A 23401-nucleotide genomic window follows, 5' to 3' on the forward strand; every position below is an offset into this window, starting at 1 on the left:
AGTCCTTTTAAGGACTGGTATTGGTGTGCTATCGATAGGTGTGATATACTGAGGGGTGTGATATACCTATAATATACTTAGCATATAGTGCATTTGTATTGTGCAGCAGTTGTGTGTGGTTCTGCTGCGATACCGCAGGAATATAGAGGGATAAGAGCTATTGGAACAACTGTTGCCCCCCAAAAAACTGATTGAGGGGTGCAATATACCTGCTTCCACAAAATACTGATTAAGGGGTTTGATCTACCTGCTTCCACCAAATATTGATTGAGGCCTGCGAAAAAGCTTCTTCCAAAAAATACTGATTGAGGAGTGCGACATACCTGCTTTCACCAAATATTGATTAAGGGGTTCTATATACCTGCTTCCACAAAATACAGATTGAGGGGTGCGATATACCTGCTTCCACAAATTACTGATTAAGGGTTTTTATATACCTGCTTCCACAAAATACTGATTGAGGGGTGCGATATACCAGCTTCCACAAAATACTGATTAAGTGGTTTGATATAACTGCTTCCACAAAATACTGATTGAGGGTTGCAATATACCTGATTCCACCAAATATTGATTAAGGAGTTCTATATACCTGCTTCCACAAAATACTGCTTAAGGGGATTGATATACCTGCTTCCACCAAATATTGATTGAGGCCTGCGATATACCTGCTTCCACAAAATACTGATTAAAGGGTTTGATATAACTGCTTCAACAAAATACAGATTGAGGGTTGCGATATACCTGCTTCCACCAAATATTGACTATGGGGTTCTATATACCTGCTTCCGCAAAATACTGATTAAGGGGTTTGATATACATGCTTCAACAAAATACAGATTGAGGGTTGCAATTTACCTTCTTACACAAAATAATGATTAAGGGGTGCAATACATCTGCTTCCACAAAATACCGATTAAGGGGTTTGATATACCAGCTTCCACCAAATACTGATTGAGGCCTGCGATATACTGCTCTTTTCTAGGGACTTTGGGACAGGGTAATTCAGAAAATTATAGGTAGAGGAAGAGGCAGGCCGTTCCGCAGGGGTGGTAGGGGTCGGGCAGGTGCACCAGGCTGGAGCCTAAGTGGGAAGTTGGAGAAGGTGCATGTGATTACGTCAAAGGACACACCAGACTTAGTTGAGTGGCTCACTCAGCCTTCTGCTTCTGCACCCTCCTCATCCTCTGTATCGGCACCCTCCTTACTCTCTTCTGTGTGCACCCCCAAAGACACCACAATCACCACCATAGCCCTTCTACTCGAGTCAGAGGAATTATTTTCCCATTTATTCCCAGACCATACAGATGCATGGCTTCGGATGAGGAAGAGGAGGTAGCAACAGCTGCCACCCAGCGGTCTGATGACAGTACCTAGATCAGCCCAAGGAGGGTGGTCCTTGCTGAATCTCTAATGTCAGTGGTGATGAAAGTGACGATGGTGACGTGTTGATGGACGTAATGTGGGTGTCCACAAGAGAGGAAGGGGAGGGGAGTTCAGAGGCAGAGATGGAGCAGCAGATAGGGAGGAGAAGGAGGAGAAGCAGGCAGAACTCGCAGTGCACAGGAGGCAAAAAGCATACTGCATATGTATCTGGAGCAAGCCATCCACCATGCACGGTCACATCTTGTGCTCCCAGGACGCCGGCACATAGCTCCGCAGTGTGGGCTTTTTTTTACCGTGTCAGCTGCTGACAATAGTGTTGCCATCTGCAGCGTGTGCTGTCAACGCATAAGTCGCGGTAAGCCCAACACTCGACTAGAGACGACCACCTTAAGAAGGCACCTGGCCTCACATCATCTAGCCCAGTGGGAGGAGCGCTGTCAGAACCCACAAAGCCACACTCCCGGAACTCCACGTCCTGCCTCTTCTCCTTCACCTTCTCCTCTCTCCTCCCATTTGTCATCCACTACACCTTCCACCGTGTCATTGTTGCATTCATCTGGCAGAAGGCAGGCTTCCGTGGCCCTAATGTTCAAGCATAAAAAGTTGATGATGCCGGATAAGCCTCTTGCCCACCGACTGACCGCTGGCTTGTCGGAACTGCTAGCCCGCCAACTGCTGACATATAAACTGGTGGACTCGGAGGCCTTTAGAAAATTTGAGGCTATTGGCACAATGCAGTGGAAAGTCCCCAAAAGGAAATAGTTCTCCCAGAAGAGCAATCAAGAGCTAAATAGCCACGTGTATATATAAGTGAATATATCTCTGGCACACAGTGTTGGTGCCAAGATACATCTGACCACAGACACGTGATCTAGCAAACACGGGCAGTGAAGGTACATAACTTTTACTGCCCACTGGGTGAACCTTCTGACGGCAGTCAAGCATGTAACCCATGGCACCAGTCTGGATTTGGTGTTACTGCCACGGATTGTATGCAGGCCTTCTTCTCCTCCTACTATTCCATCCTCCGTCTCATCCTCGGCTGACTCCTCCTTTTCCACTGCTACCGTCTCTTCCGCTGCACCCCTCAAGTTCCCCAGAACCTATTCAACGTGCCAGGTCAGATGTTGCCATGGTGTGCTGCGGCTGTTGTGCCTGCAAGCCAAGAGCCACACGAGTCCTGCACTGCTTTTAGTTCTACGGTCACAGGCCGATCAGTGGCTAACCCTGCTCAATTTGACAGTTGGTAAAGTGGTATGCGACAACGGTGCCAATCTGCTGAGCGTGCTGAAACAGGGGAAAATGACACACGTGCCACGCATTGCACACGTCCTAAACTTAGTCGTTCATTGACTCATTGCCAAATACCCGGGGGTTGAGGACGTCTTGCAGCAGGCCAGGAAAAGCTCTGGCCATTTTAGAAGATCTTCCACGGCCATGGCTCAGCTTGCTGATGTTCAACGGCGACACCACCTCCCCGTCAGACATCTGATTTGTGACAGCCCGACGTGCTGGAACTCTACCTTGTATATGCTTGATAGGCTGATCCAGCAGAAATTTGTCGTTAACGACTACCTGTACGAACTCTGCGGCAGGACAGGTTCTGGGAAGCTTGGTTTCTTTTCACCGCGCCAGTGGCTGCTCATGCGTGACGCATGAAGACTTCTGCAGCCATTTGATGAGATCACCAAACTGGTCAGTCGCAGACAGGGTGCTATCAGTGACATCGTACCTTACACCTTCTTTCTGGAGCGTGTCATTGATCAAGCCGTCGAGGAGCAGGAGCTGGAAGATGAGGAAGTCACAATGCTGAATGAATTCCTAGGGGGGGCTACTCCATCTGAGACAAGTCAGCAGGATTCTGAAGAGGAGTCAGAGGAGGATGGTGGCTGGGGGGAGGAGGAGGAGGAGCAAGAAGAGCAGGCTTTGAGGGGGAGTTTAAACTTTTCGAGGAACCCTGGTGTTGTTCGCAGCTGGGGGGGGAGACCGAGGATGACATTCTGCTGGGCGATGAGCAGGAGCAAGGGCGCTCCACTGCTTCCAATTTAGTGCAAATGGGGGCCTTCATGCTCCAGTGTTTGAAGAGAGACCCCCGTATAAAAAGCATAAAGGGCAAGGACCAGTACTGGGTGGCAATGTACTTAGACCCCTGGTACAAACACAAAATGGCAGACATGTCACCAGCATCACAAAGGGCTGTCAGAATGCAGCATTTACAATGTGGAGTGAGGTGTCACCCAACTGGAGTCTAATCAATGAGATGAGATTGGAGGTGTTGGTTACAGCTGCCCTGCCCTATAAAAAACACACACCAGTTCTGGGTTTGCTTTTCACAAGAAGCATTGCCTGATGTGAATGATGCCTCGCACAAAAAGAGCTCTCAGAAGACCTACAATTAAGAATTGTTGACTTGCATAAAGCTGGAAAGGGTTATAAAAGTATCTCCAAAAGCCTTGCTGTTCATCAGTCCACGGTAAGACAAATTGTCTATAAATTGAGAAAGTTCAGCACTGCTGCTACTCTCCCTAGAAGTGGCCGTCCTGTAAAGATGACTGCAAGAGCACAGCGCAGATGCTCAATGAGGAGAAGAATCCTAGAGTGTCAGCTAAAGACTTACAAAAGTCTCTGGCATATGCTAACATCCCTGTTAGCGAATCTACGACACGTAAAACACTAAACAAGAATGGATTTCATGGGAGGATACTACAGAGGAATTCACTGCTGTCCAAAAAAAAATTGCTGCACGTTTACAGTTTGCACAAGAGCATCTGGATGTTCCACAGCAGTACTGGCAAAATATTCTGTGGGCAGATGAAACCAAAGTTGAGTTGTTTCTATGTGTGGAGAAAAAGAGGCACAGCACACCAACATCAAAACCTCATCCCAACTGTGAAGAATGGTGGTGGGGGCTTTATGGTTTGGGGCTGCTTTGCTGCGTCCGGGCCTGGACGGATTGCTATCATCGAAGGAAAAATGTATTCCCAAGTTTATCAAGACATTTTGCAGGAGAACTTAAGGCAATCTGTCCAACAGCTGAAGCTCAACAGAAGATGGGTATTGCAACAGGAAAATGACCCAAAGCATAGAAGTAAATCAACAACAGAATGGCTTAAACAGAAGAAAATACGCCTTCTGGAGTGGCCCAGTCAGTGTCCTGACCTCAACCCGATTGAGATGCTGTGGCATGACCTCAAGAAAGCGATTCACACCAGACATCCCAAGAATAATGCTGAACTGAAACAGTTCTGTAAAGAGGAATGGTCAATAATTACTCCTGAGCGTTGTGCACGTCTGATCTGCAACTACAGGGAACGTTTGGTTGAAGTTATTGCTGCCAAAGGAGGTTCAACCAGTTATTAAATCCAAGGGTTCACATACTTTTTCCACCTGCACTGTGAATGTTTACATGGTGTGTTCAATAAAAACATGGTAACATTTAATTATTTGTGTGTTATTAGTTTAAGCAGACTGTGATTGTTTATTGTTGTGACTTAAATGAAGATCAGATCACATTTTATGACCAATTTGTGCAGAAATCCATATCATTCCAAAGGGTTCACATACTTTTTCTTGCAACTGTATATACAGCGGCATTAAAGGCCTTTTCTGTTAGGTGAATGCCTAATTTTTGGAGCCTCTATTCCAGTGGCTTACAATAAAATTGTTATCCAGTGACCGCCTAATGTACCTCCAGCCACATAATCACTTGTTCTTTTCTCTCAGGTGAATGCCACATTTTTTGTAAACTTTTTCTAGGCTCCAGCAGGGCACATTTTTCTGAGTTTCCCTTTAAGACGCATAAAAATTACCCTGATTAAAATACATATTTTTTGTGTGAATTTTTGCCATTGATCCCCCTCTGGTATGTCATTGTCCATGTTTGACTATTTGTGCACTTCTAGTAAGTATTTGGTGGCTGCAAATATGACCTGAAGGATTTTCAGGCTCGCCTGCTATTAAAGTCAATGGGGTCCGCCACGAACGCGCGGTTCGCGAATATTTGATCGCAAACGCGCATTCGCATTTACGAATCGTCCCGACCGATGTTCGTCCATCACTATTGAACAGCTCCAAGGCTTCTGACATTGCTGGGAGCTGTTCAACACAGTACATATGAGGTGGCCGGGGCAGGATGGAGCTAATGTGCATGTGCAGGTATGAGAGCTCGCTCCCCTGATCCCGACCACCAAGCCAGCGCTGTACTCTCTAATGAGCAGAGGCGGCCACGGCTGCTACAATGGGCATGACCCTGACAATGGGCATGCCCTAATGGACTACAAGATGAGGATTATCTAGGAGAGGAGCCAGCTTTGAAACATCAAGATAAGCCCATAATAATCATTGTGCCAAGTGAGACAACCCCTTTAAGTTTAGCACATTTTGAGCCCATGTCCACAGTAGCAGTGTCATCACCAGTTCCCAAGCTGACCACAGTAGAAGCATATCTGGCTCTGACAGGTGTTGTAGAAATATTAATAGTTGTATTAATCTCGCATCAAAGTTTGTGTAAGGAAAGGTAAATCCCTTTTCCCTCAGCCGCAGTCAGAGGCAGACACAGGTGTTACCATCTTCCTTGAATTCTGAGCAACTCCTCCTTCCCCCTGCCCAGTCTGTTTCTTTTATTTACTCACAAAAGGTGTAAAAGGGGCTGGCCCATAACAAGGATGCAGGAAGTAATGACATACAGGAAGTGATGTCATAGGAAGATGAGAACATAGCCAGCTCACAAACACATGTAAACAATAACCACTGGAGCAAACTTTATCTAGCCTTGCTCAGTGATCAATGCTAGATAAAGTTACTATGATCCTCATGCATGTTTATTTACAGGACAACGTCATTATCCCCAGCGGCTGATCAGGCGCACTAGAGACAACAAACGCACGTTCCTTTCATATATTGTTCTCTTATCAAATGCATCCACGCCAAGCCAATAAATCTGCGTCTTGCACGGGGGCCCTAGTCGGCGTCCATACATCAGCCAACAAAACACTGCTCTGCTGAACACATCAGTCTCTCCCGGCCCACAGCCCAGTGCATAACACATTGGACCATGCGCTGACGGACACCTCTGCGCCCGGCAGCTGTGTCTCCACATACACAGGAAGATATCCACTCTAATGGTTTACCCTGACACTGAGAGACATGGTGACAACACACAATATATTAAATACACATCCTAATAAAATTTCCACAACACAGGTTTGAAGGTTTTTGGCCATATGTTGCTTCTGCTCTTTATTATCGCTACAGCCACCTCTCTTCTCTCATGTCACCTCCTTCTAAACACCCCGATCTGGCTCCCATGTCCTGTCCAACACACAAGCAGCATTATAGTACTCACAGTCCCTGCAATTTAAATTTTTTATCAGACTGTGATATGTCTTCATGGGGTCCTTGGCCTCCCTTGTGATTTCCCCCCAAGAGCCGCACTCACTGCTGCCCTTACTGCCGCCACTCTGGCTACAAGTGCCACTACTACTTGTACTACCACCACCAACACAGCCTCCGGCTGAGCCTTCTCCTCACGGCGGTCCAAATGCTGACTGTTCTCACACAACTCATGTAACACAGGAAATACATGAAAACTATCTTGAGTATTTTCACAGTACATGGATTGTTGTTTCTTCTTAGGTAAAAAGAAGGCTCCCCACTAGGAGAGGAGGAGCAGGAGGAATCCGCAGCCCCCCGGCTGCAAAACACAGTGTCAGACTCAAAGGTGACATCAACATTATTGTGCTGTGACTGAGAGGATGAGTGAACTATCCAGTCCACAATGTTGTTTTCTTTGTACTCATTAATACTCTGGTGCCTACCAGAAGCGAGGAAGAACTGGGGCCTGCTGCTACTACTACTGGCCATATGTGTGGTGCTGGCTGTGCACTACTACAGCCATAGATGACGAGGCATGGGTCTTTTGTTTTCCTTGTATCGTTTACAAATCAATTTAGTATGATGCTTATTTAAACAATGACAGATTATTAAATGGTAGCAAAATTGCCAATGTTGTGTTTTTGTAATTAACAGAGGTGCAATGTAAACATGCCATGCTATGAAAACACTGGTATTGACACCAAAATGCTCTGAACTGTGCAAATATAGAAAGTAGCAACACTTTTTTTTGGGGGGGGGGGGGGGGGATTAACAAAGATACAATTAAAAGTGCCCTCGCTAAGAACTAAAATGTGCTGAATTGCGCAATTATAAACTGTGGAAAAATTCCAACAATTTTTTGGGGGGGGAAATTAAAGTTCTGGACACCAGAGAGGCCAGTTCTTTTCCTATAGTGTGCAAGCACAGGTGGCTGGATTGCAGAGGTGGTCATAATCCCTGGAAACCAACGGCGTATAATGTAATGGAAAAATGAATCAAGCCAGCAAAGGAACAATATGGTCAATAACAATACATAAATAAGTGTCTTGTATTAACTTTCTCTACATGAGACAACCCCTTTAACAGCATTTTGACAGGTTCTCATACCTTCAGACTCATAGCATTGAGCTGCCTTTTCACCATGTTGGATTATTTCAGGTCCAAAAGATAAAATGAGCTCTATTTGCTGTTATATTTCAAAGATAAAATCATAAAGAGCTTATTCCAATAGAACAAACCCATGTCTTTACTGTATATCCTATTAGGAGATATGAACATCGTAAATGGGGTCCTATACTTTTTTTAAACTGGATTATTATATTTCCTTGGAAACCTCTGATAAAATGTGAAAGCTGATCGTTTCTACTGATGTGAAATCATTGTGTATCATTTACCTCCACTGTAAGTTTTTCTTCTTCTTCCATCCTCCCATTAATTCTGGCCACCTTCTTTAGGTCTTTGATAGCTTGTTCATATTTCCCATCTAGAACAAGCCAGCGGCTGGACTCAGGGAGCCACCTGTGGTTCACAAACAGTTATTACATCAATTATAATCTCTAACACCACCATGAAAAGTTACTAAATGCTTCGGTAGCCTGGTAAACAATCCACATGAATACATAGAGAGAACATTAAAAAAAAACTCCAAATGAGATCAACATTATTGAATTTAGAGTCAAGAACATGGATCACCTTCAGATTTATAGTTATTCTCTAGGAATGCTACATCAGATACAGTAGGAACAAACAAGAAGTATTCAGGAGTTCAGTTAGGTATGTCATATCAAGATCATAAATGCTCAAAGTTTATAAATCAGGACATACCCAGTCTATGTCTCCTTAACCATTAAAGGTACAGTGGTAAGATATTTATGATCTATATTCTGGACAGGTCATCAATATCAGATTGGTGGGGTTCCAACTTCTGGCATCTCCGACGATCAGCTGTTTAAAATGGTAACGGGGCTTGCTAAAGTGCAGCTTCCGCTTCAAAATCACCTGTACTTTGGCGTAGTGTAATTACAACTGCTTATCCCATTCAAGTGAATGGAACGAGCAGTTATTATTATGCTGCAAAGGAGATTCAGAGCATGAGCGCCACTACCTATTCAAACAGCTGATCGGCAGGGTTCCACAAATCGGACCCCCATTAACCTAATATTGATGACCTATTCAATATCTTAGCACTGCACAACCCCTTTGAAGAGGTTTTGGCGCTTTTAAATATTGAGAGACTATTCTCAGGATAAGTCATCAATATCTGATTGGTGGGGGTCCTACTGCGGGCACCCCACTAATCAGCTGTTTTAAAGGCACCACAGCACTTGGATGAGCACTGATGCGTCTTCATACTATATCAAGCACTGGTACATTATATAGCAGAAGTTTTTTGGGGGGGATTACAACTCAATCCTATTCACTTAAATTGGACTAAGCTTCACAAAGCCTAAGAAGAAACCTTGGATGATTGCCTCTTCAAACAGCTGATCAGCATGGGTGTAAGGTACTGGATGCCTGCTGATCTAATGTTGAAAACCTAGACTTAGGGCAGGTCATCAATAATTAAATCTTTATATTATGAAGACAGACAATACCTAAGAGAGTGGGATAAATAACTTTCATACCAGGGAGACATTCTAAGCTTGGCCCAACACATTGGGTCCTATTCACACTAATGTAATTTTCATCTGTGTGCTATTATGGTGCACAATGGGATGCACAGGTACATCACACAGTCCCATACAGATGGGGATATTCACACCTCACACCTCCAATACTCAGAATCTCATCTATAGTCTTCTTCCAAGGGGGGAGTCATGTAGGTATGTGTTTGCAGGGTCTGGTAGCAAACAAGAGTATTATTATTCACTGACACAATGCAGTGACTTGGACCACAGGGGGAGGCATGATGGAGGCAGTAGAGAGGGGGAGAGTGGTGATGGCGGAAATAAGGGTGGTTGTAGTTACTCACATTGACGTGTCCTTCTCGAGGTTGCCCCCCAAGTCAAGCGTGCAGTTGATGAAGGGGTACAACCCTTCTTCCCCTCGGGCACACACTGAGCTAGGCTAGAGGAAGATGGTGTAGGCAACGGTCTGGCCCATTTTGGTTATAATAAACAGGTTCTCTTTTTATTAAATAGATTATAGGAGTTGCAGTACCTATATCAGCAAAGGGCACAGTTATGAGTTATATTACAGAGTAGGCTTATTCCAAAAAGGGTTTATAGGTAGCAGCAATGCTGGTAGTAATCTTCCCGGACACTTACTGTAAGTACACGTTGCAATATTTCCAAATAACTGCAACGCAGTTCACATTTACTCTTTCTGCAGTTCCCAGTCTGCGAGGTGCAGATCCTAAATCTGGATGGCCAGTCTATTTCCAAATTGTGGTGGGCACCGAAGCAATATATCCTTTCCACAAGCAGTAAAGTATTTTGAAATAAACAAACAAATACCATACTATCTTTACAACAAGGTCTTGGAGGTTCTCTACCTTCATTGAAGGCTGTTCTCCTCCTCTCTTTTTGTTTACTTGATCTCTTGCAACTTTCAGTCTCAGGGATGAAGATTCCCTGGACTAAGCTTCTGTTTAGGCATACTTTTCTGGAGCTCACAGATACATGTCTTTCCTCTAGGCCTGCTTAGCAAAGACGCATTAACCAGGGGTTGGAACTATTTAATCACCCAGGCAACTGGGCTAAACCTGCCAGTTTTAACTAACCACATAGGGCACAAATATAGCAAGAACAGATTGCTATTAAAATGCTTAGGCAACAAATCACAACATTTCATTTTTTAGCAGTAATCCTCTGGGTCACTGCTACAGCAAACTGATATCTTAAAAATGATGAGTAATTAAAGCATAAAGAATATTTTTAAAAAAAGTTTAAAAAAAAGCTCGGAATGTATGTGAGATACAGGGCTTGTTCTAGCTTTATTAGTGAGGCTTTCAAGTACTATATATGTCTGACTTTCATTTTTTACTTAATTCATGGCATCATTTCTTTAACTGAAAAAATGTATACATTACCTACCATGCATATAAAAAGTAGACGAAGAAGGGAAGGGATGCAGCCAGCTGCAGCATACGCCAGTTTTCAATTAGAAATGCCAGGCCCACCAGCACCAGCTGGCCAATTGTGTAACAGTACCCAGTGGCTGTACTGGACAAAGCCCGATACTCTGTGGGAATCCATTCCGCAACTATACAGAGAGAGCACAGTTAATCAAAGATAATTTAAGATACAATTTATAAAACCCAATTAATATTTGGAAATTCTTATAATTTTCATCACCATTAAAAAGTTTTATATTATGTCATTATTGGAATCATTAAGGGGAATTTATCATAGACAGATTTTTTACGCCGCTCTATGACATCCTCTGTGCTGCCTATGGATGCGACTAATTTATGATGAGGCACACGCCTTGTTATAAATTAAGGTGCATCCTCAGAAATCTATGGCAGCTCAGAACTGCTGTAGATTTCAGAAAAGTGCATAAAAGATGATGAGTTTATGAGGCTCACTGGCCTTGCCTGTCCCCACCTCCATGCATCCCCTTAAGGAAACAGTGGTGAGGGTGGCGTAAAAGTACCACTTGCATCTAAATTTGAGTGCAATGGAATTTTAAAAGTTGCAAACACAAGGTTTGCAACTTTTTTACACCAAACATTGGAGGGAGAATGATAAATTCCACCCACAGTCTCTAGATGCAGGAATACTCCAATTATAAAGCTTCAGGGCAGCAATTTGTCACAGCATCTACAGTACATCATGTCCAAGTCTATTGTCCCTTTAAATTTCTCTTAATTAAGGTGATTATGTCACATGACGGCGGCGACGCATGTCCTTCCCCTTGCGCCGCCGACGTCCTGTTCCTCTCCGGCAGCTGCAGGAGGCGCCCTCCGCGCAGAGCGGGGAGCCGCTCGGCATCGCAACTGCTATGGCAACGGAGGGCATAGCGCGCCCCGGCAGCACGCTTCTTCTATGTGCGGCCGGCGTCTTCTGTTGCCAGGATACCTGTGTGGGCTGAGAGCCGAGCTGGACACTCGGAACTCAGCTATCAGTCCTGGGACAGGTCATGTGGCGCTGGCCACGTAACTTGACCTTAGCCCTTCAGTATATAAGCAGGCAACCTGCTGGCCACAGGTTTCCTGTGATATTGTTTATATAGGCTCTTGATACTCTGCTCCATTGTTCTTGAATTTGATCGACGGCTAGTTATTTGACCACGCTCCTGCTTCTCCCTTGTACTCTGACGTGAACTCCAGGTTTGACTTCTGGCTTGTTATTGGTATTGTCTTTGCATCACCCTCGTAGTTTGACGTGACCTCCTGTTGTGACCTTTGGTAGTTTGTTGACCCTTCTCGACTGCTGTACACTCCTGTCGCCGCACACCGCCTGTTGCCAGTCTCTGCTTTCCTCTGTCCCTCCCACACTTACTCAAGTTAGGGACTGCCGCCCAGTTGAGCTCCGTCACCTAGGACGGGTAAGTGCAAGTAGGCAGGGACAGGGGCGTGGGTGGCAGACTAGTGGGTGCACGCTCTCCCTCTCTCCTTCCGGGGTGGCGTGACAGATTACTTATAACTTCTTCAAGTGCAATAAAAAATATTATATTTGAGGAATTGGAAGCAAATACACTGCACATTTCATTCTTTCATTCACCTACCAAATAATAATTCCTTCATTATTTAATACAATAAATCTTGGAGTGTTGGATTTTATACTTGCTTAGAGAGTAGGAATTGAGAACAATCCCAGAGAGAGCAGTTCCAGTCAGGAAACGAAAAACACAGTACACAATGTAGTTAGGAGCAAAAGCTGCGCATATTCCAGTCACAAACATCTGAAGGTGTGACCAAATGAACAGCGGTCTGCGCCCAAACCTTTGAATAATAAAGATATAGAGATAATATTTTAGAATACGTACATTTCAAAATGATCACATTTTGCTCTGTATGAGGCTGCAGAATATTTTATTATCTATATATAATATAGACAGTGTTTCACAAATAGCTATTGATTAGTGCAAGGCTTTATTCACATTGGCATTGCTTATTTCCGTTGTTTTGCTCTGCCGTTGAAGCAGAACAACAAATATAAAGGCAATGCCAGATCTGTCATATCACAGACACCGATGACACCTGATGTCCCCCATTGACTAATGTGGTTTGCCAGGTTTCCAACATAATGTTTCAACAAAAAATAGCATTCTGTGCAATTCTGCCTACAGTTTTTGATAGCATCTGCTACTGAGGCTCCAAACTGAGCTCCCAATAATGATATGAAGAAGTCTTCAAAGGACTTCTCCAGCTTTAAGATCCATGTAAAATATGGCCAGGACAGTGTTGTCTAAAGAAAAACACATACACCTGCTCCCCGGAGAGCTCCTTCCAGACCCCTGGGGGGTTTAAATTTCTGGACGTGGTCACGGGTACCATTGCAACTGTTCACTGGCTTCAGTGATGATGTGGCATGACATTGCTGGGTCATGTGCCGTTTGGCAGCACATCAAAAGTGAGTAGAAGTGCTGGAAATGGAAGGAGTGCTGAATGAGCCCTTGGCACAGGAACAGAGCACCAGGGAGAAGGGGAGTGTTTTTTCCTTTAGGTACAAAACTGTCCTGGTAACATTTGCAATTGACCATAAAAGAAAACTTTAAAGTGGTTGTACATAATTAGCAAACTTTTCATATGTTATGTAGACATATAAAAAGTTTTGACTGCTGAGAAAAGTGTGACAAGACCCCCACTGATCCCTAGAACGAGAAGAGAGAAGCACTTTTGCAGATTGTGTTTTCTTTCTTCACTGGAGAGGATGGAATCAAGACAGGACCATGGACTTTCTATTCAGTCTGTCTCGATTTGTCTCCTGCAGAGTGTCACAACCAGACAGCTGAGAAGCTCTGACAGAGACCTTTCAGAACCTCCTCCTTGAGTTCTCTTTGTTGTGCTGTTCAGTTCCTCATCTCGTTAGCCTCTCTCAGCTGTCATGGAGTTGGACTGATTGCTTCCCTTTAAATCCCTCCCCATGGTGCATTGCTGGGCGGCTTATACTTCCTCTTGGAGTGTGTGTGCATGCTGATCTTGTTTTCCTGTCTGCTACAAAGTTAAGTGCTGTACATTTATCTGTTATTTTCTGTTTGCTGGATCCCAGGTGACCCTGACTCCCTCCGTGTCTGGAGTAGGGAGCCGGTGGTCGTGTCCCCTCACTATTGTAGGGTGTTCAGGGGTTATATAGTCGAGGTACGTGGATATGCAAACCTCCACCTTTCGGATCTTTGCATAGGCTGAGCAGCCAGGGATAGTCTCAGGTCTTGTGCAGGGGTCTCCCTTTTGGTTCCTTAGCTTTGGATCCACTCAGTCATATATGCATGTTGCTTTGTCTTGTTTCCTGTACACCGTCCCAAAACCGTCTCAAGCATGGATCCGGTTTCACTTTTGGCTGAACGCTTCCAGGGTCTTTCATTGGAGGTATCTGATCTCCGTAAGACTTTTTCTCAGCTTCAAGTGACCGGTTCAGCTTGCGTTCATGGAGTTTGTTCTGAGCCTAAGATCTCGCTCCCGGATACGTTCTCCGGGGGTAGTGAGAATTTTGTGCGTTTTAGAGAGGCTTGCAAACTCCATTTTCGCCTTCTTCCCCATTCCTCTGGTGATGAGGAACGGAGGGTGGGGATCATTATATCGCTGCTCAGAGGTAACGCTCAGTCCTGGGCCTTTTCGCTGCCGGAGGGGGCACGGCCTCTCCGTTCAGTGGATGAATTCTTTTTAGCCCTGGGTCAGATATATGATGATCCGGATCGTATTGCTCTGGCTGAGTCTAGACTACGTCTATTATGCCAGGGTAAACAATCCGCAGAAATATACTGCTCAGAATTTCGGAGATGGGCAGTTGATACTGGTTGGAATGATGCTGCACTCCGAAGTCAATTTTGCCATGGTCTTTCAGAGGGATTGAAAGATGCATTTGCCTTTCATGAGAGGCCTATTTCTTTGGACTCTGCTATGTCTCAGGCCGTTCGTATTGACAGGCGTCTTAGAGAGAGAGGAGAGATGTCCCCTTCCTGTCATACTCAGTCCCAGGACAGTGCAGCGGTCCCATTCTGTGCGCAGGGGTCTCAGTCGCTGTCAGCCCCTTCTGAGCAGGAGCCCATGCAGCTGGGGTTGATTGCGTCTGACAATAGAAGATTCAGCTCGCATGGGAGGGTTTGTTTTTGTTGTGGAGGTATAAATCATTTGGCAAATATTTGTCCCTCTAGGAGATTCAGGCAGTTTTCTGGGAGTAATAAAGAAACAAACAGGAAAAAATCTTTTAAAAATGTTCCGTCTGTTACTATTGGCAGGGTTGAGGTGGAAATTGAAGGTTTTCCGTTTGCTTGTAGTTCCCGTTTTGTCCTGCCGGCTAGGGTGGCGCTAGAGAGCAAGACAATTTTTTGTGAGATTTTTGTAGATAGTGGAGCAGCTGTCAATCTCATTGATAATCAATTTTCGATAACTCATGGTTTCCAGGTGCGCAATTTGGGAAAGGATATTCCTGTTTTTGCTATTGATTCCGCTCCACTTTCTCAGAAATCATTAAAGGGCATAGTTCACAATATCCGTTTAATTGTGAGTGATGCTCATGTTGAGAATGTGTCATGTTTCGTCCTTAGCGGATTACCTACCCCTCTAGTGTTGGGGCTACCCTGGCTCACTAAACATAACCCCACCATTGATTGGCAAGCGAGGCAAATAAATGGTTGGAGTGACTTTTGCAGAGAGAATTGCCTCACGACATCTGTTTCTGAGGTTGCTACTAAGACTGTACCATCTTTTCTCTCTGAATTTTCGGATGTCTTCTCTGAGAGTGGAGTTCAGGATTTGCCCCCGCACAGGGAGTACGATTGCCCTATTAATCTCATCCCAGGCGCCAAACTGCCTAAATCTCGTTTATACAATCTTTCCCAACCTGAGAGGATCGCTATGCGTGCTTATATCTCTGAGAGTCTGAGAAAAGGACACATACGACCCTCGAAGTCACCTGTTGCCGCTGTTTTTTTCTTTGTTAAGAAAAAAGATGGTTCTTTAAGACCTTGTCTGGATTTCAGGGAGCTAAACAGTATCACTATTCGTGACCCTCATCCGCTTCCTCTGATCCCGGACCTGTTTAACCAGGTTGTTGGGGCTAAAGTCTTTTCCAAATTAGATCTAAGAGGGGCATACAACCTGGTCAGGGTCAGAGAAGGAGACGAATGGAAGACGGCCTTCAATACTCCTGAGGGCCCTTTTGAGAATTTGGTTATGCCTTTTGGCTTGATGAATGCCCCAGCCGTTTTTCAGCATTTCGTGAACAGCATTTTTTATCATTTGATGGGAAAATTTGTATTAGTGTATTTGGATGACATTTTGATTTTTTCTCCTGATTTCAAAACTCATAAGGAACATTTACGTCAGGTCTTGCTCATCCTGCGGGAGAATAAATTATATGCGAAACTGGAAAAATGTGTGTTTGCGGTTCCAGAAATTCAATTTCTGGGGTTTCTTCTCTCCGCTTCTGGTTTTCGCATGGACCCCGAGAAGGTCCGCGCTGTGCTTGAGTGGGAGCTTCCTGAGAATCAGAAGGCGCTGATGCGTTTTTTGGGCTTTGCCAATTATTACAGGAAGTTTATTTTGAATTATTCCTCTATTGTTAAACCACTCACTGATATGACCAGAAAGGGGGTAGATTTTTCTTCTTGGTCAGTAGAGGCGCGTAAGGCTTTTTCTAATATCAAGGAGAGTTTTGCTTCCGCTCCCATCTTGGTGCAGCCTGATATTTCTTTACCCTTCATAGTTGAGGTTGATGCTTCTGAGGTGGGTGTGGGTGCGGTCTTGTCTCAGGGTTCCTCTCCTGCCAAATGGCGACCGTGTGCCTTTTTCTCGAAAAAACTCTCCTCCGCAGAAAGAAATTACGATGTGGGAGATAGGGAATTGTTGGCCATCAAGTTGGCTTTTGAGGAATGGCGCCATTGGCTAGAGGGAGCCAGACACCCTATTACCGTATTTACTGACCATAAAAATCTGGCCTACTTGGAGTCAGCCAAGCGTCTGAACCCGAGACAGGCCAGATGGTCTTTGTTCTTTTCTAGGTTTAATTTTGTGGTCACGTTCCGCCCTGGAGTTGAGAATGTGAAGGCAGATGCCCTGTCACGTTGTTTTCCGGGAGGCGGGAATTTTGAAGACCCGGGTCCCATTTTGGCTGAAGGTGTGGTGGTCTCTGCTCTTTTTTCTGAATTGGAGGCAGAGGTGCAGGCAGCCCAGCCAGAGGCTCCTGATCTTTGTCCTCCTGGGAGGTTGTTTGTGCCTCTCACTTTAAGACACAAGATTTTTAAGGAACACCACGATACGGTCCTTGCTGGGCACCCGGGGGCAAGAGCCACACTGGATCTCATCTCTCGGAGATTCTGGTGGCCTGCGCTTCGTAAGTCGGTTGAGGGTTTTGTGGCTGCCTGCGAGACTGGCGCTCGTGCTAAAGTCCCTCATTCACGGCCATCAGGTCCTCTCCTTCCCTTACCCATTCCTTCCCGTCCTTGGACACATCTGTCCATGGACTTTATCACGGACCTGCCTCGTTCCTCGGGGAAGACTGTGATTCTGGTGGTGGTGGACCGTTTTAGCAAAATGGTGCATTTCATCCCTTTTCCTGGTTTGCCAAATGCTAAGACGCTGGCGCAGGCATTTATTGATCACATTGTCAAATTGCACGGTATTCCTTCAGACATAGTCTCTGATAGGGGCACGCAGTTTGTTTCCAGATTCTGGAAGGCTTTCTGTTCTTGCTTGGGGGTTCGGTTGTCATTCTCTTCTGCTTTCCACCCGTAGTCGAATGGCCAGACAGAGCGCGTCAATCAGAATCTGGAGACATATCTGCGCTGTTTTGTGGCGGAGAACCAAGAGGATTGGTGTTTTTTTTTATCCCTTGCTGAGTTTGCTTTAAATAACCATCGTCAGGAGTCCTCTGATAAGTCACCATTTTTTGGTGCATATGGGTTTCATCCGCAGTTTGGGACTTTCTCGGGAGAGGGGTCTTCTGGTTTACCTGATGAGGACAGATTCTCCTCGTCTTTGTCATCTATTTGGCAAAAGATTCAGGATAATCTAAAGAGCATGAGTGAGAGATATAAGCGTGTGGCAGATAAGAGACGTGTGCTTGGTCCGGACCTGAATGTTGGTGATCTGGTGTGGTTGTCTACCAAGAATATCAAATTGAAGGTTCCCTCCTGGAAGTTGGGTCCTAGGTTTATTGGGCCTTACAAAATCCTGTCTGTCATCAATCCTGTTGCCTACCGTCTTGATCTTCCTCAGACTTGGAAGATCCATAATGTTTTTCATAAATCCTTATTGAAACCTTATGTTCAACCCATTGTACCCTCGCCTTTGCCTCCTCCTCCAATTATGGTTGATGGGAATCTTGAATTTCAGGTCTCTAGGATTGTGGATTCTCGTCTTGTTCACGGTTCTCTTCAGTACCTTGTTCATTGGGAGGGTTATGGTCCTGAGGAGAGGATGTGGGTCCCAGTGACGGACATTAAGGCCTCTCGTCTCATCAGGGCTTTCCATAGGTCCCATCCTGAGAAGGTGGTCTCTGAGTGTCCGGAGTCCACTCGTAGAGGGAGGGGTACTGTCACAACCAGACAGCTGAGAAGCTCTGACAGAGGCCTTTCAGAACCTCCTCCTTGAGTTCTCTTTGTTGTGCTGTTCAGTTCCTCATCTCGTTAGCCTCTCTCAGCTGTCATGGAGTTGGACTGATTGCTTCCCTTTAAATCCCTCCCCATGGTGCATTACTGGGCGGCTTATACTTCCTCTTGGAGTGTGTGTGCATGCTGATCTTGTTTTCCTGTCTGCTACAAAGTTAAGTGCTGAACATTTATCTGTTATTTTCTGTTTGCTGGATCCCAGGTGACCCTGACTCCCTCCGTGTCTGGAATAGGGAGCCGGTGGTCGTGTCCCCTCACTATTGTAGGGTGTTCAGGGGTTATATAGTCGAGGTACGTGGATATGCAAACCTCCCCCTTTCGGATCTTTGCATAGGCTGAGCAGCCAGGGATAGTCTCAGGTCTTGTGCAGGGGTCTCCCTTTTGGTTCCTTAGCTTTGGATCCACTCAGTCATATATGCATGTTGCTTTGTCTTGTTTCCTGTACACCGTCCGTGACACAGAGAGGAGAGGAAAGAGAGCACGATATGAGAGCATTTGCTTCTCCTCATTCTGTAGGATGGTGGAGTCTTAGCAGTCAGGACCCCACCCATCAAAACCTTTTATATGTCTCTATGACATACCAAAAGTTTGTTGAAACTCGGTGAACCTTTAATAGGGACATAGAACATAAGTTCCTCTCTCCAAATGAAACCGGAGACACGAACCAACAATTTGAATGAATGCCATTTACAGCTCCATACAGCTCTGAACTACAAAGCCAGAATTCAGTCATGTGTATGTGGCCTAAAAGTGCCCCTTTATGGACTAATTAGGTCCAAACATAGTCGTTCTCTACTTGAAGGGTTAGTCCACAAGCAACATCTATCTAAAACCCACAGGATAGCTGATAAATGTATGATGACTGGGGGTCAAGCTACTGAAAGCCCACCATTCACAAGAACGGGGGTCCCCTACCCTATGTGAATAGAGAGGTGGTCCATAACCGAGACCACATCTCTATTCATTTCTATGAAACAGCCAACTACTGTCTATTGCTTTCTCTGTCACTCTCATAGAAAGGAATGGAGTGGTGATTACAAATGTGTAGCACAGCTCCATTCACACAAGGGACTCTGGGGACCCTGTTATCATGATCGCTGGGTTCCCAGTTATTGGAGTCCCAGTGATCATACTTTTGTGATTACTGAAAAAAGAAGAAATTACATTGTCACCACCATCTTTACAATATAATACTCTGCTAGCTCATATTTAGCTTACTCGTCCTTGACCTTCTATGGAAATGCTGATTTCAAATGGTACATGATGCTCTTATTCTTTATCCTCAAGTCAAAAACAAGCCAGTTAAAAACCAAATAACAATGATTTTTGTAACAGAACATTAGCCTTGTGTGATCCATACTGGAGTACATTGAAAAGGTTACTGTATGTGCAGCAAGCCCCCGTGGGAGCCGGTGTAGAGGATGGGCATGGTAGTGGCCCTGATCTAGTGTTGTAGCAGTATCACCATTTCCTACCTCAGGCTGTCGCTTCCTGGGGTCCGCAGCAGTGAAAGATATGAGGCCAAAGTACAACGTGACAAAATTGTTTTTACTTAGTAAAACGTAGAAATTTTGTGCAATTCTAATCTGGCACCAGCAAGGATATCAGGCAGGTTGGTTGGTGGCAATTCGGCACTTAGGTGATATCGGCCTAGTGGTTGTTTGGTGAAGGGTGGCTTAGCTGTATTCCCTCATTTCACAGCAGTGTCTGCAGCAGCAGAATATTGCAGTTTACTCTGCTGTCTTTATCTTCTCAAGACTTTACTTGAGGCAATTTAGTAATGGTTATCTCCAGAGAATCCTCTATAGGAGAAGAAGCACTGCAGTCTACATCCTCCACACTCTGTAGCTACACAGCTACTCCCTTTTTTTTTTTGCAGGAAGCAGGACCAACCCCCGCCTACTAAGAGGGGAGTAGCAGGGTGGTTAACCCTGTTCCTGTCAACCTGTGCTACACCTTCCTTGCTGGTAGTAATAGCCAGGAATCATAAAGTAAAATACAATGCATAACAATAATCAATTTGTAGTATCCCTAGGTCTGGTGTATTACAATCAAAATGTAATTTAATCTATATTTCACATTAAAGTTGTCTACTCTCTGGGCTGGAAATATTGTCTAAATTTAAAACAAACATTGAGAGCAACTTCCACATGCTCTCCAGTCCTTAAACCATCCAAGGCAGAAGTAAAGTCCCACAGATTGGTAATCAAGAAAATCATAAGAAAAACATATCTATAGTTTAAAAAATATAAAAGCTTCCTCCTACTCAAAATGAAAAGTTCATTATCTGTAATAGCTTTAAAGAACAACTGCACTTTCACACAATTTAATTTCATTTAATAGAGAATGTTGTAAATAAATCTCTAAACCACTTAATTTAAAATATATGGTATAGATTTATAGTGGCTCACCCCTCTAATAGCTAGGGTAGGTGCTCTAACTAAGGTGTGGTTCACCCTAACCACAATATAAAATTTAAAAGATATAGGAATGTTATAGTGGGCACTCAATATCTGTTGCTATATATCAGGTCCAATTTGTAGTGAATTATTTATTATATCACAATATATCATACATAATATGAGGTAGGACAGTATAAATTATAAAATATAAAATACAAAATATAAAAATATAAAAATAAAATAACTCAGTCTGATATAGAGTATTGCGGTTTGTTAATAGTATCAGATGTATACCTTAAAACACATCTAAAAAGTTCTGTTTATATCCTTATAAACATTGCACCTTTGTTCAAAGTGCTACAGAGTCTCAATCGTGTAATTGTGCTATTGGGGAAACAATTCACAGTCCTATGCAGTATGTCCGTGAGTATGGATTTCAATGTTACTCACTATTTGGGGTCCAACTTGCACGTGTCAGCCCGTGGTGGCGTCCCACCACAGGTCAGTACACTCACCCGGTTTCTTTATGATACTATGAAGTGTCTTCCGATATTTAGTATCCGCAGTATCGTTACGGAACTTGAAGATCTGCTCACCGCTGGCTTCTATGCGCCCCATGTGTAGCTGGCGTTCTATGTTTTACCTGCACTCCACGCAGTCAGGGCGTCAGAGGAATCCTCACTTGGTATTCAGTTCGAGGCTCCTATGGTGAGTCAGCGATGATGTAAATTACCGACTATGCGGTTATGTCCGTAACTGTGCGTGCTGATCAGCTGATGTCTCCGGTATAGTGAGGTGTCTTGTTCAGTATAAGGGTCCCATCCGCTATACGCGTTTCAAGGTCTCTGACCTCTTCCTCAGTAGCTGGTTATGGGATCCATCTTTGCTTCCTTATATACCCTAAACGGGTTACACCTCTTTTCCTTGATTGAGACTCCTTTAAAAAAAAATCTGGTTTGGAATGAGTTAATTGTTCCTCATGCTTTGAACATAAAGCACGGATGAATTCAAAATAGTTGTAATTTTAATTAGTTTAAATAATTGTAATTATTTTTTTAAAATTATTTTTATTTATTTTTTAGTATATTATACAGAGGAGACTAAAGAATATAATAATTGTATAGAACACATATAGTTTTTTAATAATTGGATAAAAATAAAAATGTTTATATGTATTAAAATGTTTATTTTTAGATTATAGAATAATATTTGTTATAGAAAGATACAGTATATATAAATTAAGTATATTTAATGTTGAAACAAAAGGAATAAGGAGTTGATAAATTTGAGAGAAATGTGGAATATCCTAATCTAATAGCATGAGGAACAATTAACTCATTCCAAACCAGATTTTTTTAAAGGAGTCTCAATCAAGGAAAAGAGGTGTAACCCGTTTAGGGTATATAAGGAAGCAAAGATGGATCCCATAACCAGCTACTGAGGAAGAGGTCAGAGACCTTGAAACGCGTATAGCGGATGGGACCCTTATACTGAACAAGACACCTCACTATACCGGAGACATCAGCTGATCAGCACGCACAGTTACGGACATAACCGCATAGTCGGTAATTTACATCATCGCTGACTCACCATAGGAGCCTCGAACTGAATACCAAGTGAGGATTCCTCTGACGCCCTGACTGCGTGGAGTGCAGGTAAAACATAGAACGCCAGCTACACGTGGGGCGCATAGAAGCCAGCGGTGAGCAGATCTTCAAGTTCCGTAACGATACTGCGGATACTAAATATCGGAAGACACTTCATAGTATCATAAAGAAACCGGGTGAGTGTACTGACCTGTGGTGGGACGCCACCACGGGCTGACACGTGCAAGTTGGACCCCAAATAGTGAGTAACATTGAAATCCATACTCACGGACATACTGCATAGGACTGTGAATTGTTTCCCCAATAGCACAATTACACGATTGAGACTCTGTAGCACTTTGAACAAAGGTGCAATGTTTATAAGGATATAAACAGAACTTTTTAGATGTGTTTTAAGGTATACATCTGATACTATTAACAAACCGCAATACTCTATATCAGACTGAGTTATTTTATTTTTATATTTTTATATTTTGTATTTTATATTTTATAATTTATACTGTCCTACCTCATATTATGTATGATATATTGTGATATAATAAATAATTCACTACAAATTGGACCTGATATATAGCAACAGATATTGAGTGCCCACTATAACATTCCTATATCTTTTAAATTTTATATTGTGGTTAGGGTGAACCACTCCTTAGTTAGAGCACCTACCCTAGCTATTAGAGGGGTGAGCCACTATAAATCTATACCATTTATCTAACACTATCACCTGATAGTTGAGCCCCCCTTCTGAAAACTATGGATATCTGGAGCTATATTGAGGGTCAAAAACTGAGGATGGATAACTATTCATTTGATGAATCAAACATAAGAGAAAATACTGCAGATAGATCCATAACCGAGACCTTTAGAGAACTTGAATTTTCACTCATTAAACAATTAAAACAAAGATGGGAAATCAAAGCC

At 43.8% G+C, this 23401-nt stretch overlaps 1 protein-coding gene across 1 annotated transcript in view; it reads right to left on the reverse strand.

Moving 5' to 3' along the window:
• The window catches only part of LOC122920049 (solute carrier family 22 member 6-B-like), a 161231-nt gene that overhangs the window by 65122 nt on the left and 72708 nt on the right, over window positions 1-23401 (reverse strand). Inside the window, exons 3-5 of the mRNA XM_044269260.1 lie at window positions 12489-12643; window positions 10791-10959; window positions 8151-8274 (exon numbers count right to left, since the gene is read on the reverse strand). Coding sequence (XP_044125195.1) covers window positions 8151-8274; window positions 10791-10959; window positions 12489-12643 — 448 coding nt within the window. The remainder of the gene's footprint in view (window positions 1-8150; window positions 8275-10790; window positions 10960-12488; window positions 12644-23401) is intronic.

Source organism: Bufo gargarizans, chromosome 10 (genome assembly GCF_014858855.1).
Source record: "Bufo gargarizans isolate SCDJY-AF-19 chromosome 10, ASM1485885v1, whole genome shotgun sequence".
Classification (NCBI taxonomy): domain Eukaryota; kingdom Metazoa; phylum Chordata; class Amphibia; order Anura; family Bufonidae; genus Bufo; species Bufo gargarizans.